At 40.6% G+C, this 18,354-nt stretch overlaps 1 protein-coding gene across 2 annotated transcripts in view; it reads right to left on the bottom strand.

Moving 5' to 3' along the window:
- NEDD4 (neural precursor cell expressed, developmentally down-regulated 4, E3 ubiquitin protein ligase) overlaps positions 1-18,354 on the bottom strand; it is a 118,517-nt gene that overhangs the window by 19,970 nt on the left and 80,193 nt on the right. For both annotated transcript variants that reach the window (XM_019533527.1, XM_019533526.1), the window contains 11 exons: positions 17,877-17,979; positions 16,626-16,795; positions 14,679-14,796; positions 14,392-14,559; positions 13,798-13,863; positions 13,117-13,236; positions 6,872-7,054; positions 4,084-4,161; positions 3,804-3,858; positions 3,648-3,706; positions 2,746-2,811 (listed from right to left, as the gene is read on the bottom strand). In XM_019533527.1, coding sequence (XP_019389072.1) covers positions 2,746-2,811; positions 3,648-3,706; positions 3,804-3,858; positions 4,084-4,161; positions 6,872-7,054; positions 13,117-13,236; positions 13,798-13,863; positions 14,392-14,559; positions 14,679-14,796; positions 16,626-16,795; positions 17,877-17,979 — 1,186 coding nt within the window. The remainder of the gene's footprint in view (positions 1-2,745; positions 2,812-3,647; positions 3,707-3,803; positions 3,859-4,083; positions 4,162-6,871; positions 7,055-13,116; positions 13,237-13,797; positions 13,864-14,391; positions 14,560-14,678; positions 14,797-16,625; positions 16,796-17,876; positions 17,980-18,354) is intronic.

The raw sequence follows: 18,354 nt of genomic DNA, 5'->3' as shown, positions 1-18,354 counted from the left end.
CCTACTGCCTAAATCCCCCCAATCCCTGCTCTGATAGCTGGGCAGGGGCACACATGGCAGCAGTGTACCGCTGCGGAGGCCAGCTTGGCAGCCACAGCCCACCAGCAGCTGGCCCAGAGAGGGAGATGCCTCTACTGGCAGTGCAGTCCCCATCTGGGTATGGCAGGTGCGCAGCAGGTCACAGTCAGGCAGAAGCCCCCACTGCCAGACTGCTGCAATGGGTAGAGGGTGCAGGGAACTCTTAGGGTTGCTTCAGCAGTCCAGCAATTGGCTGGGCCCCAGGAACTCCTGAGAGTGAATAGCCCTGAGCTACTTGCCAAGGCAGCTTTTTGTACTGCTGGAGTCAGGACAAGGCAGCTTTATACTGCTGGGGACAGCACAGGTGCTGGCTCTGGGCTCTAGCTGCCCCTGGCTGCAGATCTGGGAAGAGCCAGGCAGGATTATTTTGCCCTAAGTAGCACAATATGCTCCTCAACAAAGTGCATGTCCAAACACGTGAGCTAAGGCAAAAAGCTCTGGCTCAAATTTGCATCGCTTTTATTTGAGCTGCTGCAAGTGCACGTGCTTGCATATGTGGACTCGCTCTTAATGTCCTCATTAGCCCCTAAGATCTCAACGGTATGTTAAAAAGTGTAGAACAAGTGGCACTCAACCTTTTGGTTCTGGGCCAGGTAAGCGATGTGTAGCAGGCCTTGTGTGCTGGGATTAGGCACCTGATCCAACACCCAAGGCCCAGGGCTCTCCATGGGTGTGGAAATTTGGTAGCAGGTGAACAGTGCTTCTGCTTTCCTGCCACAAAATTTCTGGACTGGCAGGGAGCCCTGTGAGCTGGATGACATGGTGCTCCAGACCGGATCTGGTCTACAGGCTGGGGGTTGAACACCTCTGGTATAGAACATTTTAGAACTGAGCCATGACCATATTTTGTTTAAAACAAACCCCAAACATTTTCATTTCAGCTGCTTTAAAAAAAGCATTTTATTTGCAGATTCTCTCTCACTTCTTAGTTCAGTACAGTGCCCTAAATAAAGACCATGACTTCTGTAGATTTTATTTTAAATTGCCTTTTTTAACTCATGATAGTTTAAAAATATGGCTGCATCTCCAAATACAGCTTTTTAAAAATCTTCAAATTTAAAGTAAAAGATTATGACAGTGGGAAGTTATTGGTTAAGCGCCTGATACCTGACTCTGCAGAAGTGTTAATTGAATTTTTGACAAATGGTAGCCTCTTCTGCAGGTATACAAAATACATTTTCTTCCCTTTAGTTTATCAGCTAGTTCAGATGAATTGCTAGTTCTTTCAGAAGTTGACAACTAGACTGAGTGTTGCAAAAGCAGACCTTGTTTTCCACTTTGAATTTAAAATTAATTAGGTATGACTAGATGAAATTTACTCATTCTAAAATCATGGATGATACAATGACCAGGAAAAAAATTAAAAGGTCAAATTACCAGTGAGCAATACTGTTTCCTTAGTTAACTCGTTTAAAAAACAGGTTTGTTTGATAAAACTTGCTTTTATTATCCCTGAAGTGAAGGTAGTTTTATTTACTCAGTAAAAAGAGCTAATCTTGAAAAGTTAGTGTTGTGCATCTAATTTAGCCTCAATTTTAATCAAAATTGCAGCTTTCACAGATCATAAGTTCAAAACTAACGATCAAATACAAAACAAAATACATAATTTACCATTTTCTAACCTAAAAAACCTGTATACATTAAGAATCTGAAAAAAATGTGTGTTAAATTATAAAACTATTTAAATAAATTTGTATGGATAGTACATCTTTTTACTTTGCAAAAATCCTATGAAACTTAGCACAAAGGATATATTTAGTTGCCAATATGCCAGTAGTAACCAGTCCATACGTATCAACCTTTAAGAAACACCCCCCCCAAATCCATCACAAGATTGGAATTGATCATTGAAAAAACAAATCAATGCTTTCCTTTTTCCCGAATTAAATCATGATTCACTTTAACCTGCTTTAATAATCAAGGTTATGTTTGTGGATACTAAATAAGGCTATCCATTTCCGTATGTTTTAAATGCTGTTACTTTATTTCGTTCTAAAGACTACAGATACCAAAAGCTGGTACCAACTATATCGTATGGCAGAACTCACTATTACCTCCCAGATGAGAATCACGCCATGTATGCATGAATGTTACACTTGCTAGATAATATATATATATATATAACAAAATGAAGTATACCCACTTCAGAATTTATACTAGTTATTTTTCATTTGAAAAAGTCTAAAGTGGAAAGATTAAAAGACGGTTCTACCTTCCTGCAGTATGAGAAAACATCTAATTTCAAATTTTATTTTGATACAAAAACATTCTTGAATATCAAGATTCGGTGGTATAGGTTTGACATAGCATAGAATGCAAAATTACCAGTACTTGCCAATCACAGACAGAAGAGATAACAACATGCCAAGCACAGGTATGAAATCAAGTTTACTGAGCCACAAGGCACTGGTTAAATGCACTTAATTTTTGCCTTTTTCACTCTCAGAAAAGCACACTCCAGACATACCACTTCATCTCTCTGACATACTCCTTATGCTAGGAGATCAGACAGGCTGATTTCATGCTACCTCTGCTGGAATTCTGAGATGGCTGATCTGACTACTTCCTGGCCCTTCTTTACTGTTTCTCCCAAAGTAATAAAAATGGTTTAATGAGTATGCAGAAAAAAATTCTTATACCTTTGTAAGCAACTTGTAGATTACTAACCTGCTTCTTCAACTTTTTTCTGAAGAATTCATATTTTCTTTTGTAATCCCTAGAGTAAGGCACAGCCTTTGAATAAACAAATGAAAAAGTACATTACGGAACTGTGAAATGTATACATAATGCCAGTTTAACACTGAAAACCCTCTGTGATTATAAACTGTATTATATCTGCAATTAGTATTGGCAGTTTTAGCCAACATATTAAGTAATCCAAGCTGGAAAGATATTTTCCATTTTAAAATGAAGTTCACATCTATTTACGCAAAATTCCATTGCCTGCAAGCTTGTTTAAGATAAAAAATTTAATTGATTTTATTCTGTACACGCCGACTCAGGATCATACAGTTTTGCAGCAACTTAGAGCCTCTACATGTGGCCCTTGGGGCATTCTGATGTGGCTGCCAGAACTGTTAATGCACCAGCACCGAGGGGGTTAACATGGGTGCAGTTTGCCCTCTCCCTTATCCACTGAATTCCCAGTTTTGGGTTACCGCTGACAACTAAAATCAGCAGCAGTCAACAACAGGAAATGGATGGGGGAGCAGCAGTGGTGTTGACCCCTTGGGTGCTGGCTGGGACAACATGGAGGCTCCAGCAGCCACAGCCTGAATTCCTGTAAGCTGGGTCTGGAGGTAGGTTGGCCAGCTTCAGAAAAGCCCTGCAGGTCATACAGTCCACCTCTTGGCTGCCTCTATGGCGTCTCAAGATTATTAAGGATAACAGAGCTAACAGGATAAATACTTAAAAAGTTCCCAAATGTTATGTTCCCCAAGTGTCACATTCAAGAAACTCAAAAGTTAGGCATTCCACATTGCATATTTAATAAGTGGCAATTTTTCAACAAGCTTCTATTAATGTTATTTCACCAAAAATATCAAATCCCATTAAAAACAGTGTCTTACTGGTCCAGTAATCGCTGCAGTCTGTAGTCGTGGATCTTCCCATTGTGTTTTCTTTGTGTCTGTAAGATATTTTTCATTAGTTCCACTTATTTAGGGAAGGTTCAATAGCAGAAGTTTGAAAGTAATTTATAAGGGTAGTATTGCAATTATACATACTGTGGTTTATGTAGAATATTCTTCCATCTGTATGAGTTCTCTCTTCCCATCCTGGCTATAAGAAGAGCAACCTTTTAATATTTATTCTTAAGCACAACATTTATAACTAATCCAAATAGCGTGTGATTTCATTTTTTCTAGTTCCACCCATTTAAGTGTTTAAAGTAGAATTCATAATTTGAGCATACAACACAAGGAGAGTATCATGACTTTGAAAGAGCTACTTTAAATACTGAAATTATTTGAATAGTCTCAGAACAGAATAAAAAACTTCACTTACTGGCAAGGGGCCTAGATCTGTGGGATCTAGAGAGGTCTTTCTTCTTAGATGAGCTGGAATTTTCAATCTTGGATCTTCCTTTGAAAACAAAAACAAAAGTGTTGTTAAAAACAGAAAAGAACGGCATCTACTTTAATGTTAAAGCCAGAAAACATCAATGATTTTGTGACAGGGAGCCTGTCTACTTGTCTAGGGCAGTCTTCCCACCTGCCTATTCTGCCACGCCTATGATGCAACTCTGATGGCTTGGGAGGCTGCCCATTTAATGCCTGATGCCAAGGGCATAATTCATGGCTCTGTACTGCTCCTACACCATGTCCCATGCCTCACATATGGCATCACTATATGGCTCCAGCCCTACAATAGACCTCACTGTATGGCCACCTGACATTTCAACCCCACCTTGATCCCTCCTACTCAGGCAGTCTAACCTCCACACCCATTTTGGGCTGCAAAGCTCCCTAAGTCCTTTTCCCTCTTGGCAATTACCCCCTGCAGGACCTCTGACCATAGAGGTCTTGGCCTTGCCTCTAGACCAGTTGGAACTCCAGGCCCCTGGCTCCAGCCATCCCTCATGGTGGTGCTCTGGCACTGGCTACAGTATGGGCCAGTCGAGGCTACTCCAGGTAGGTTACTCAGCCACTTGCACTTGCTTTCCTATGTGGGTCCGCCTTCTTGGGCCCCTCCAAATACAGTCCACTCTATCATTACGGCCAGCCTATGTGCAGTCCTTCAGGCTCGCCCATGCGGACCCTGCTCTATGCAACCTCCTTACTCTCACACCCCACCTCACTGGGGCCATTAAACCAGCACCTCACTGGGGCTACTAGGTCTTAAATCCCTTGGGCCTTAGGTGTCCAACGACATGCCTGAACCCCTCACCTGTCCCCTCTATGAGGTAACCTACCAGGTTGTAGGGGCTGAGGCTATACAGTACCCCATAATCACCTTTCACTGGAGAGGTATAGGTGTGGCATTTCCTGGAGACCACCCAGCCACAGGGAACCCCATCACACCATCCAATCCCAGCAGGGTGTAGTTTCAGGTCATGCCCCAGGACCAGGAACCTCCTTCTATCCCCATAGTTCCTGACCTGGACTTTCAGATGTTCTGGGAGCAGCAGTACTTCAGCTGGGTGAAGTTACTCCAGCAGCATCTCTACAGCAACTGCCACCCCAGTTCTGAGGGCCTGGGTTTATGCTGAGGTTGCCCAGCCCCATCCTTCAACCCAGGAGCCCTCTCGCAGTCATGTGACTGCCTCATTAGGCCACACAGCACCTACCAGCTGCTCCACAGCCTGCTTAAACCTCTTAAAGTGGCAGGCACCAAAGGTGTCCTGCCACAGATTTCTGTGACAATGAGAAAACGGGAGGGTGGAAGGTGGAAATCAGTCAGGCTGGGAAGGGTCATAATGCTGCTGCCAGTTTGGAGGCCAGATCCTATTGCAGAAGCCTGTGTTCAGTGTTCCTAGTATTATGTTCTCCTAAGATCCTGGCCTAGTGCAGGCTGGGATACTATAGCTGCAGGCACTGCTTCTGTGTGCATCATGAACCCTTCCTCCTGCCTCACTGGCTCCCAGCACTGCCTGTCTCTGACCACCAACACTATGGTCCCTCTCCCCAAGCTGGTGTATGGCAATATAGTAAGAAGAGAATAACAACTAAAAAGGGAGGGTGACATTTAGGGTGATGGCACCTGCAGCACCAGCACTGAAATGGAAGACCAGCTGCTTGAGCTATGGAGTGGGGTTCTGAGAGAGGATTTTTTGAAAGCACACAAACACCATACACAAGCAGTATGTTCTGGAATATGCCATAAGCAAGCTTGCAGTAAGTGATGTTTTTTTTTAGGCAGTCAATTTCTTGGGTTCTAGTTCCATAGCTTGGTGTATTGTAGGGGATAGTACATTATTAGATAAGTACATTATAAAGCTGTATAACCGCTTTAAAAATACAAAACAGCTGTAATTACCAATCAGTATTTCTAACTGATGTTGGCATTTATCAATGTATCCAAACCTCGACTTACACCTCACTTTATCTTCACTTTTTATTCTTGAGTGACAAAGACTATCAAGGTTAAACTCATAAGCTTGAGAGCAGCAAAGCTGAATAACAAGGGCTCCTGAAATACTACATGCATAGCTGCTCAAATATTAAGCAGCACTGCTTGTGTTCATATGGTACAACCCACAGCAGATGTTTTAGAGCAGAGGTTGGCAACCTATGCCTTGGGGAAATCCAGCACCGGGGATCTGTGGCACTGTGCTGCCCAGCCCCTCCATAACAAAGCCTGCTACCTCACAGCACCTACACTTCCTTCACTGCACAGGGGTTGGGTAAGTGCAGACATCTGGCGACTCAGATGTATGGTGAAGACTTCTGGTCCACAACCACAGCCAGGTCACAAGCTATGGCCTGGGCTGGCAAAAGGCTGCTGATCTCCGTTTTGGAGTAATCTGCTCTTCATACCTCCTAGGTTCTACAAGAGACACAACATTGCTACCCCCAGTGCTGCAAAGTATACACCCTACAAATTTTTGCTGGTCTAGTGAGAGACCAATTTACTATCTCCAATGGGAGGAAGGAACATAAATACTGCATATAGATTACTTACACAACCCCTTAGTTGACTTGGATGACTACAATACATTTTAAAGAAAAAGTTAATGCTACTGCTTTTTTAAAAAAAATCAAATCAATGGGTGTTCTGTAGTCAGGGGCAAAACTTCAAATGAGGTCCAGAATTTCTATCTATTGGATTAGTTTTGAATTTGAATCCAAGTTACCCATGTAGTAGTTTTGGTATTGTGATCAATAAAGAATGGTCTTCCATTTGGTGCATGTCGGACTTCCCAGCCTTTAGGGAGTAATCCTTGATCTGTTTCAGATTGTGATGAATCACTTGATGGTGGCTGCTGTCCTGTAGAAGTACTCTGGACAGTTGATAGCTGACCCGTTTCTACTGTAGTCTGCAGTTAATAAAGACAAAAAATATTATGCAGATTCTGGAAAAAACACAAAAGCACCTAGAACGTTCCTTAAGGCTACAAATATGAAAAGCTTCTGAAGATACAACCGGTATAACCCATTAAAACACTTACTAGGGACCTTCTAAATCTCTTAGTTATTAAGTTTACTAAGTAAATTAAATGAAAACATTCAGTCCTTCCATGACTCCCAGGTTTCTTGAACCCCTCCTGTATTTCTTCAGCTAAATCAAATACACTTTGTTTGAACAAGCTTCTATCCACCCATCTTCTACCATTATAAGTTCCCCATGAAAGCCTCTTAATACTCAGCCTGTCATTCTGATCACACCATTAGCTGATGTTATAGATACAGGATTATGATCCCACTGTAGGCTTATCCAATCTACACAGAGAAATCTGAAAAGATACTTAAGCCTTCCAAGTGAACAAAATGAATCTCTCTCAAAATAAACTGCCCCTAATGCCTCACATGTAAGTATCCTTCTTACAGGAGATGCGCAGCAAATCTGAAGCAAAATACTTCATTATGACAGTATACAGTGGACATTTTTCAAACTATTTTTAAGGAAAAGTTTAAGATTTATAAACTACAATGTACATTATAGTACTGGAATCACTATATTATAAAGCCTATCTGTTTTCCTTAACTGTGAGAATTTGAGAGATAGAAGATTTTGACAATCAAATAGATTTTAGCTGCTGAATATTTTTATAAAATGACTAGTTAAAAGGTTCAACAATATCTAGTATAAAGGAAGAGGTGCTTTATAATAAATGTATAAAAATTGAAATTTAAGTGAGATTAGTATTTTAGAGAGTTTTAATTTCAATCCTAAACTGTATATCTTGACATAATTCTGATTTTATTTACTTCATATGAATTAAAAATGAAGTAGAGAATTTAATATATGAAGAAGTGAAGCTGTCTACTGAGCAAATCAGATATCTGACAGATAAGTATTTCTGAAGTAGCTGAAACCCGCAAAACATTTGTGATTAAATTTTTATTGCAAAAGTATTTCTTTAAATACGGGATTTTTAGTTATCCATTGATCAAATACTTTAATGGAATCAAAACTTCTGACCCTCAAAAAGGCTACATAAAGCTGTCTATGTGTAAACACAGGCTTGGGAATATAAATACATATTTTGTTAAAAAGTCCGACCTTGTGACTTGTTTATAGTCATAGAGTAAGAGGTCTCTTGTACACATAACTAAGGGCCCTTTGTAGACATGAGGAAATTGTATTTTTTAGTGGTTTAATTACAAGTACCAGGGTCCCCCACTGCAAAGTGGGCAGGCTCCACCGCAGGGTGGGAATCAGTGAGGGGCCCGCCCAGCCTTTTTTTCTCTCTCCCACTGCAGCCTGCCTGCTTCTCCCACACCTGGGGAACGAACTGCTGGCGGGTCACGCAGCCCCTGAGCTGCGGGGGACCTCGGTGCTTCTGTCTGTGGTGGCAGTGCCCCCCAGGCAGCATCCACTCACTGGCACCCCACCTGGGTGGTCCCAGGGGATGCCACCACTGTGGAGAGAAGCACCAGCCCCCCCTGCAGCTCAGGGTCCACTGGCAGTTCACCCACTGACTATGGGAGAGGCGGACAAGCCGGGGGAGGGCGGGGGGAAGAGGAGAGGATCAGGCCTCTCCCCCTCTTCGATGGAGCCTGCCCGCTCCATGGCAGGAGGTCCCAGTGCTTCATTCTAGCTCTGACTTACCTATTTGAATTGCCTCAGGAGATATAATAACAACAAGCTTATTCTGTCTGTCCGGAACACTCTGATTGGTTGTTTCAGTAAGCATGGTGACTGGCTGCTGAGACAACCAATCAGAGCACTCCAGATGGACAGAATAAGCCTCTTATTATTATAGATTAAATAGGATTTGAAGGGAGGAAAAAGACCATTTGATTTAGTCATCTACTTGGATATATTAAAAATAAGCTCTTGCTAACTACTAGTATCTTTCTTGGCTACAGAGACCACTGTTGAACAAAAAGCAAAGACAGGCCGTTAGATGCCAATAATGGGAGAAGCATAAAAGGCAATAAAAGTGATTCTATAAGCATATCAAGAGGAAGAGGAAGACCAAGACCAAAGAAACTATCATCTCAGGCTACTCTTACGACTAGGGTGAAGTCATTCCAGAGGCATTAACTATCCTCTTTGAGAACTCATGGGAGGTCAGGTGAAGTCCAGGATTATTGGTAAAAGGGCAAATATAATGCCCATCCTTAAGAAGGGGAAGGAGGAGGATCCAAGGAAGCACAGACCAGCCAACCTGACATGTATACTTGGAAAGGTCATGGAGTAGGCCCTCAAGAAATCTATTAAAAGAGGAGAACAGGTGATCAGGAAGAGCCAGTATGAATTCACCAAGAGCAAGTCATGCCTTACCAACCTGGTTTTCTCCTTTGATAAGGCAACAGGCCCTGTGAATAGGGGATGGAGAGCAGTGGATGTAATATATCTTGACTTTAACAGGACTTTTGACACCATCTCTCATGATATTTTCAATAAGCCAAGGCAATACAGATCCATAAGTGGTTGGATCATCATGCTCAGTGAGTAGTCATCCATGACTTGATGTCTGCTTGGGAAGGGGTATCAACTAAGTTCTTCCAGGGGTCTGTCCTGGGTCCAGTATTTTTTAACATCTTCATTAGTGATTTGGATGATGGGATCAAGTGCACCCTTAGCCAGTCTGTGGATGATACCAAGTTGGGTCAGTTGCTCCCACTGAGGAGGGCAAGGCTAGAACCCAGAATGACATGGACAGACTAGAGAAATGGTCCACAGGCTATGATCCACAGTCTAAGAGACATTTCGAGTAGATTAGAATCAACAAGGATAAATGCAAAGTCCTTCCCTCAGGATGGAAAAATTGCATGCACAAATTCAGACTGAGGAATGATTATCTAGGTAGAGAAGAACCTGGGGGTTACAGTAGATCATAAGCTGAAGATAAGCCAATAGTGCACTCTTATTGCAAAAGAATTATTTAATTTTCCAATAAGCAAATATTTCTCTCACTTTTGCTAAGCATGTGACTTGTGTCCCTAAATGCCAAGTCAAAGTCCACCTGACAACTACAAGAACACTTTTCTTCAGTTATACTAAGTGTTTCAGTAGTATTTTTCTGGGCCACTGGGTACTGCAGAAGTACTCAAAATCTAAACACAAGTGATAGTTCCATTTATCATTTTCTACTTAATTGTTGGATGTACCCTAAGATATTCAGTCTATTGCCCTTGTAACATTATGCAGATTGAGATATTCTCCCTATTAGTAAGGAGAGAAAACTGTTTAAAAGCCTGTAGCTCAACATACTTTTTCTGTTAAAGTGCCTGTAAATTTGATTAGTGGTGACTTTAAAAAAAATAAGAAAAGTGGCACAGCATATTAAATTACTCAGTCCCAGTATCAGTAAAATTGATTAGTAGCTACTGCTTATGGTTTCAAGGTTTACACTAGTTTAGAGATCCTACAAAAATTAAGTAAGCTCCGGTATATAGCTTACTTGGTCCATTACATTTCTTCAGTTGCTTAATACAGGAAGTCTCTGCATTAAAAAGCATAATAAATATGGATATTTAAATAACTTATGCAGTACAGTTAAATTATATTAACGTTTGTCACAAAACTTCATTTTTGAAGTAGGTCAAGTTAGTGAAGAAGCCATGTGCTGCTAATTATTTGTTACTATGAATTCTTTGTGGACAGCTTATAGCCAGTTTCACAAAGGTATTTAGGTAGCTTAATTCTCACAGACCTGGCTCCCAACCTTTATTTATATATTATTTATATATTGAAAGACAGAGAGAACAAGCTTTTGTGAACTCAAGTATCAGATGGTGACATTCAATTGAAGGGTGCCTATCTACTCTGCCTTCCAACCTCTTTCTAGGCTATTGATTCAGTTGGTATCTCTCAAAATAAAGGTTGGGAGCCAGGTCTGTGAGAATATATCTATATCTATATCTATAGATATATAGATACAGAGAGAGAGGGGGAGGGGAAGGGGAAGGGGGGAGAGAGAGAGAGAACAAGCTTTCTGAACTCAAGTTCATTTCATCAGATGGTGACATTCAATTGAAACTCATATTTTCAAAGACTCAGGATCAGAGACATGTAATTTTCCCCCCAAAACTGAATTGAAAAAAAACAAGAGATTGAAGTCATATATCTTCATTTTAAAAAAGCCTTCGATCTCTGGTGTCCCATGATCATCTCATGGAAAAATTGGCCAACTGTGGCCTTGGCTACATCACAGTCCAATGGTTCGGAAATTGGCTCTGAGGTCGGACCCAGAGAGTGGTAGCCGATGGAAGTAAATCCTCATGGTGCGCTGTAACTAGTGGGATCCCCCACGGCTCCATCCTTGTGCTTATACTCTTTAACGTCCTTATTAATGATGTGGACTTGTTATCAGAAGCAGACTGGCCAAGTTTGCCAATGACACCAAACTTTGGGGTAAAGTGTCCACACACGAGGACAGGATGGTGATCCAAGCCGACCTAGACAAGCTCAGAAAATGGGTGGATGAAAACCTGATGCTGTTCAACACCGAAAAATGCAAGGTTCTACTCCTTGAGGAAAACCCCCTCAGCACGCCTATAGGCTTAGCAGTGCTACGCTTGCTAGCACCATGGCTGAAGGAGACTTGGGCGTCATGATGAACTACAAGACGAATATGAGCCACCAATGCGATGTTGCAGCAGGTAAAGAGAGCAAAACTCTGGCTTGCATCCATAGATGCTTCTCAAGCAAATCCCAGGATGTCATCCTCCCGCTGTACTGGGCCTTGGTGAGGCCACAGCTGGAGTACTGCATCCAATTCTGGCCTCCACAAATTAAAAGGATGTGAAGAAGCTTCAGAGAGTCCAGAGGAGAGCCACGTGCATGATCAGAGGGCAGGAGAACAGGCCTTCTGACGAGAGGCTGAGAGCCTCAGCCTGGAAAAGTGCAGGCTCAGGGGGGACCTGGTAACTGCCTATAGGTATGTAAGGGGTATATATCAGGATCTGGGGGAGCGCTTGTTCACCAGAGAGCCCCAAGGGATGACGAGGTCGAACGGTCATAAACTCCTCCAAGACCATTTCAGGCTGGACATAAGGAAGAAGTTCTTTACTGTCCAAGCCCTGGAACAGACCAGATGTGGTGCAAGCACCTACTCTGTACTCCTTTAAGAGACATTTGGATGTTTATCTTGCTGGGATCCTTTGACCTCAGCTGACTTCCTGCCCCTGGGGCAGGGGTCTGGACTCAAGGATCATCCGAGGCCCCTTCCAGCCCTAATATCTATGAAACAAAAACAAATGATGATTAATCCTCTACTACAGCAGTCAGCAACATTTTCTGGTCATAAATGCCAGCTTCTCTCAGCTATAGGGCAGCACAAGCAAAGCTCCCTGCAGTCAGTTGCGCAGCAGTGTATAAGTGGTCTGCTCCTGAATAGTGCTGCAGCCTCATCTATGTGGGCTGAATCCAGTGGCTTCACAAGGGCCACAGGTTGCTAAGCCCTGCTGTACTACACTTCAGATATTCTGAAAACATTAAAAATCGACAGGAGAAAAACTGCCAGTCAGTCACTTGGGACATCTCAATTTATACAATCACTTCTCTCAAAGAAAAACATACAAAAACATGCAAAAATTTTACCTTACCCAGTAATAACATAGAAAAGTGATTTAATGTGAAAACTACCAACCCTACTTGCAATATTCCTGACTCATTCACACTCCACTGGTGCGAAGCAGTGTTGATTTGAGATATACCACTGCTACGCTAAAACAGTGCACCAACCACATGCTTGTATAACACTACACATGTGCCAAGATGCTATATTTCTCAGTTGAGTCCAGAGAGGACATGGCATGTTTCTGTGTGGTCCTGCCATGTGCTATACAGACACGCCCATATTTCTTTCCCAGGCTTGACATATTTTAGATATCCAGTTCCACCAAACTGGTAAAGGTTATTTGATCGGGAGCAACTATTCATTATCTTCTCACACTAGCTTATATGACAGGATTCAACAAGTACCTGAACAACAGGCTTTATCCAGGTAGTAGTTCTGGAATTGTGATCTATGTAATATGATCGTCCTTTTTCATCTTGTCTTTCTTCCCAACCTGGAGGCAATCCAGATGAAGTAGGCAATAACTAAGGATTAACAAGAGAAACGTTACCATATGAAGAGTTTTTCTTAAGGCTCCCTCCATCATATTTCACCAAAACAAAACTTAGTGAAAGTTTCAAGCTTAGAGTAGAGGATAAAACAGACTAAAGATATTTGAATCTGCACTGAACCATATGAAAAAGACAACAGAAAGGAAAATCAAGTATTTGAAATGCTGGTTTGGGTTTGGCTGTTTCAGACTATACCTTATGCAGCTGCAATTTAAGAAATATAGTACTGTTTTTCTAATATTAAAACAAGATGCTTTTTAAATAGTGTTTCACATTTACCTAGTAAAGTTTTTCCCTCCTGCAGGCTACAACCATACATTAAAATAAAAGTGCAAACTCAGAAGACGGAGGGTTTATGATAGAGATCCAATCCTGTTAAAATTCCAAAATTATAATTTTGTCAGGATAACTGCCAGAAGCAGAAGGCCAACTCTCACTTAAATTTCAATACTTTATCCAGGATAAGTTCCATAGCAAGTGAATTTTCAAAGTTCTGTACTGTACAAAACTTGTGGTTTTTGAAATATAACCTACCACAGGAAGTGCAGGCTGTTCCTCAACCCTGTACGTCTGCAGACTACTTCTTCTGCTGGAATGATTCTGGAAGTAATGAAAAAGAACTTTATATGATTTACTGCTTCCTCAATGTTAACAAACAACACAGCATACTTACCATAAATGCTTAGCTGAAATACTTAGCTTTCCTGATTTGCTTAATTTTATTTAAAATTACAATTTGAAAAGAAAAATATATTAGATGAGCCATTAAAAATGGAGTTTATTGCTACTCCTGCTTAGAACCTAAGTAAAAAAAACAACTTGCTTTGCAGAAGTAAAATGGGAAAAAATAAAACATCTATGTTTGTAAAACTGGTCTACTATATTCAAATTATTTTTAGGCCTCTGAAAATTGAAATGAAAAGTTACAGTGCTTGTTGGTATGAATAATGATAGCTTCAATAAAAAGCAAAAAATATGAAAGCTTATGTTTATTACTTAATGTATCAAGTCTGTCAATGAGGGCACCATTTAATATCGCAAGAATCTGAGTTAAAATTAGTTTCCCAGGAAAATAAAGAGAAGATTTACTCTTTGTTAAACTAACTAGACAAATATCCACTAACTTACAGTGTAAAGAGCTGGTTGGCCACTGGCTGAACTCCCGGAGGTAGTAAGTCTGGTATTCAATTCTTCTGCAAGCTGAGTCTGTACATCAGAATTACTCTGTGACAGAGGCATTTGTAGACTCTGATTGCTATACATAGTTGCCTCATCTTCAGTTATGATTTCCCAGCTCTTAAAAAAAAAAATTAACTTTGAAAAACAGTCCCAAGTTACTAATATTTATTTCAAACTATTTGATTATGGACAAAAGCAGTTACAGGTATTTCAAGGTAACTAGATGCTGTTCTTACCTCAGGAGAATCCCTGTTGTCTAAATTTTCAGAATCTTCTGATATTTGATGCCGATGAGTAAATGCATGCTGTGCTTCCAACTGAAAGTTCCCATGATCTGCATCAGCTGTACTGTCCCTGTACAAAAATTAAGACGGCACAATAGACCTATCTGTATCTTTACAGAATAAATGCAGGATGACCCTGATAAGGTGACCCGATAATTAAATTCTATAGGGAAAATAATAAATCAGTTATAATTTTCCAGGTATAGAATCCAATTCTTGGAGGTTGGCCTTGAAATGTCTCCCGTCCACTGCTACAACAAGGAAAAAAAATATCTGGGGGAATCCTTGCCCTCTTCCCCCAACTTGTTTCTCCTGCAGCCCCTTCCCTTCTTCCTTCAGACCCTACACTTGGTTCATCCAAAACTGATGCAATTTACCTCTTTTGAAACTGATGCTAGTTTTTAGTACAGGTAATCCATAAAAACATGTTTAAGCACCACTTCTGTACTTGTTTGTATATAGTGCAAACTATACATGACATCAGTCCAAAGCCAAAAGGTTCATGATTTATCATAGAGTTGATTAGGCTGGACCCCAGCAGAGACAACAATTTCAAGCCATGGTGATGAAGCTGCAGGTGGCTCGTCTGGATGTGGGAGGGAGGCTGGGGGGCTGGATCCCTGTCACTGCATGTGCTCCTGGGAACCCCTCCTGGGGGAAAGAGGGGCACATGCCCCCAAGATCTGTGCATGGGGTAGGTGCAAGCTGCCTGCTGTGGGCTTGGGCTTCCTGCCATGCTGCCCTTCCCCTGGGTCCCAGCAGGCGAGACTCAGCATGGCCGGGCAGAGCTGAGTGGGGAAGCTCCTTGCTGCTGCAAAGCCTGCACCATCCTGGTGAAGCCCTGGCTGTGGGTGGGGAGTAAGGGGCACCAGCAAGGTTGGGGGTGAGGAACGAGGTGCCTGGGCCTGCATCCTGGTAAGCAAAAGGGGCAGGAGAGCTCTGATTTTCCCTGATAAAAAACCCAAAATCAAATACCAAAATATATAGGTACTTAGAATTTATTTTAAGTAAAATACTGAGGCACTGGTAGGCTGCCAAATTGCTTTAAAATTGTAAATATATCAATAAAGCAGTGCATTCAATTGATACCTCTATATATATAGTAGCCTCATTTTAAGTGCAGATGTGGGGGTTTAAAATCAGATAACAGGCATTTTTATCAGAGAATTTGCAATTTTAAAACAGAGAAAACCAGGATCCCTGCTCATGACTGGAACCAAGTATTCCAGTCACAAGTCCTGGGATCTTCCAAAAATTTATATGCAGATGAGGTGCAGGGCTATCTGGTCTAGTTCCATCTTTTGGAGGGTGGGGCCACACTAAATCATATGTAATAGGCTAAGAGACGAGGCAAAAGAGAAATTTTGGATAAGCTGTTTGGGTCCCCATTTGGTAATATTTGCCAGACATTTAAGATCGGTTAAAAAACAAGACTCATTGGAAATAGGAAAGAAAAATGCAGCTCAGCTAAGGGAATGAAGAGGCAGTAAAAATGTATTCAGTGTGGTGGCTCACCGTGACTTGAAAAATACTAGGTGCTGAGGGGGATTAAGTGCAACAAGCAAAGTAAAACAGGCACTACTATATATCTTATTCATATGGATTACAATAAGCAGGGTGTTACTCCTGGTAGGGAAAAAGTCCTAGAGATTCCATGCATCTTCTCTTACAAAATGGTGATTTACATGAACATCCACTATGCTATGAAATGGAAAAAGTAGTGAGCCGAACTGTCGAAGTGACCATTATGCACAAATCTGACGTGGAGAGTTTAAATTTGAGACCTCCATTTGCTATTCCTGAGCTATTAATTCCCAAGACTTCTATTATTTTACAGAGACAGAAGTGAATTGCCAGTTAAAAGTAGATACGCTTTAAAATTCAAACCAGAAGACATACTGAGCAGTTGGTCTCTTCCACTGTGTCCTTCTGAATTCATGGTTGACATAATAAGTCCTGCCAAGTATATCTTGCCTTTCTTCCCAGCCTGGAGGTAGGGGAGGAATTTCCTGTTGCTGGTGTTGCAGCTGGCAAGCAGCATCTGGTTGGTCCAATATAATCCAGCCAGGCTAAAAGGCAAAATTAATTATCTTAAAGTTAATAAACTAAGTGAGTGTTAAAGGAGAAATCTCAGTTCATTAAGCCACCATCCTCTTATTCAATACTCATTAAGCAAGCTCACATCTTCCAAAAGACTTGTGGGAAAACACAAGTGCCTTATTATAGCTCACATACCTTTTAAAAATGTTATAAAAAAATCAGAACAGGTACTTGTTTAACTACTACAAGACACCAATCAACTTATCAGTTAGCCGTAAAAATGTTAGCTGAGATGTTACAACAGTAGGACTGGGTTACACACTTGTCTATCACCTTCCTATTCAGCACATTTTCCATGGGGAAGTCCTAGACAACTTTATTTGGTGCTTTCTGCTATCAGCAGGTAGATACCAAGGGTCTCCAACCTCTAGCATGCCACAAGAAGTTATGAAGGAAGGTGAAACTTACATTTTTAAATAAATGTATTTTTCTGCTGCATTTATGGGTTTTATAACAAAAAGTCACTGGAGAGGTGGTACTAATGAAACAGCTGTGAAAGGTACTGAAGAAAAAACCTATAAATCATAAATTTCATGCATTTGCTAGCAAACTAAACTTGCAATGATCAAAGACATGACTTTGTCTGGAAAAAGATAAAATTGTGAAAAGAAGAAGATAATATAAATATAACTAGTGGGATTTAACAATATTATATCAAAAGACAGAATTACTAAAAACTATTATTCCCATACATTTTAAAGGTAACACATGCTAGATGTAAGCAACTGCTTTTATTTTAGGAAGTTTGCTGCCTGAGATTTTATTACTGCAATCTTTTTTTTCCTCCCTCCCAAAGAAAAAAAACAAAAAAGAAAAAAAAAGCTCCAACTTATACAGTTACAAGGGAAAAGCTCAAATCTCACAATTAAAGTGGGACAATATAATTTTAGGTCTTGTTTGAGCCATGGCAAGCTAAATAATCACCAAATATCTAAAGGGTCATTTGAAGGGTAGTAATTTGAATACACATTATCGTGTTAAGTTGCCTACTTTTATTATCTTGAAACAAGTCATATCATATGCTCTAACACCAAATAAATGTTTTCTCACCTCTAATTCCTCTGCCTGTTCTGTATTTTCTTCTTCAGATCCATTATTTTTAGGTAAGTAAGTCATTTTTAATCTAAGATGACCTTTAACTTTTGATTTGTGACTGCAGAAGAGGAAAAAGGTTGTTATTTAGTAATACGATATAAGGTCAAGTCACAAGCCATTTTGTCACACTTGGGAAAGGAACTCAATGTTTTTGTCAGACTAGCTGCACTGTGTACAAGCATACAATTTGTTTTCCATCTGAAATATCTGTACAATTTATTATTAGCTGTCTGAACAACTGGTAACTGAAGTCTACTATTAGAATAAACTATCTCCTTGATTTCTTCAAGATAAAGCAAAAGTCTACAGAGTAATCTCAAGATGTTATGATAAAAAAATTGCCCAAAATTTCTAAATATTTAATTAAAAATTTTGCTGTTCTATCATTAAAATTTCTAATGTGTGATTTAAAAAAAAAAAAGGTGACGACATT

This window comes from Crocodylus porosus, unplaced genomic scaffold, assembly GCF_001723895.1.
Source record: "Crocodylus porosus isolate Cpor-Errol unplaced genomic scaffold, CroPor_comp1, whole genome shotgun sequence".
Taxonomy (NCBI): Eukaryota; Metazoa; Chordata; order Crocodylia; family Crocodylidae; genus Crocodylus; species Crocodylus porosus.
This window is presented reverse-complemented; position numbering and strand designations above follow the sequence as displayed.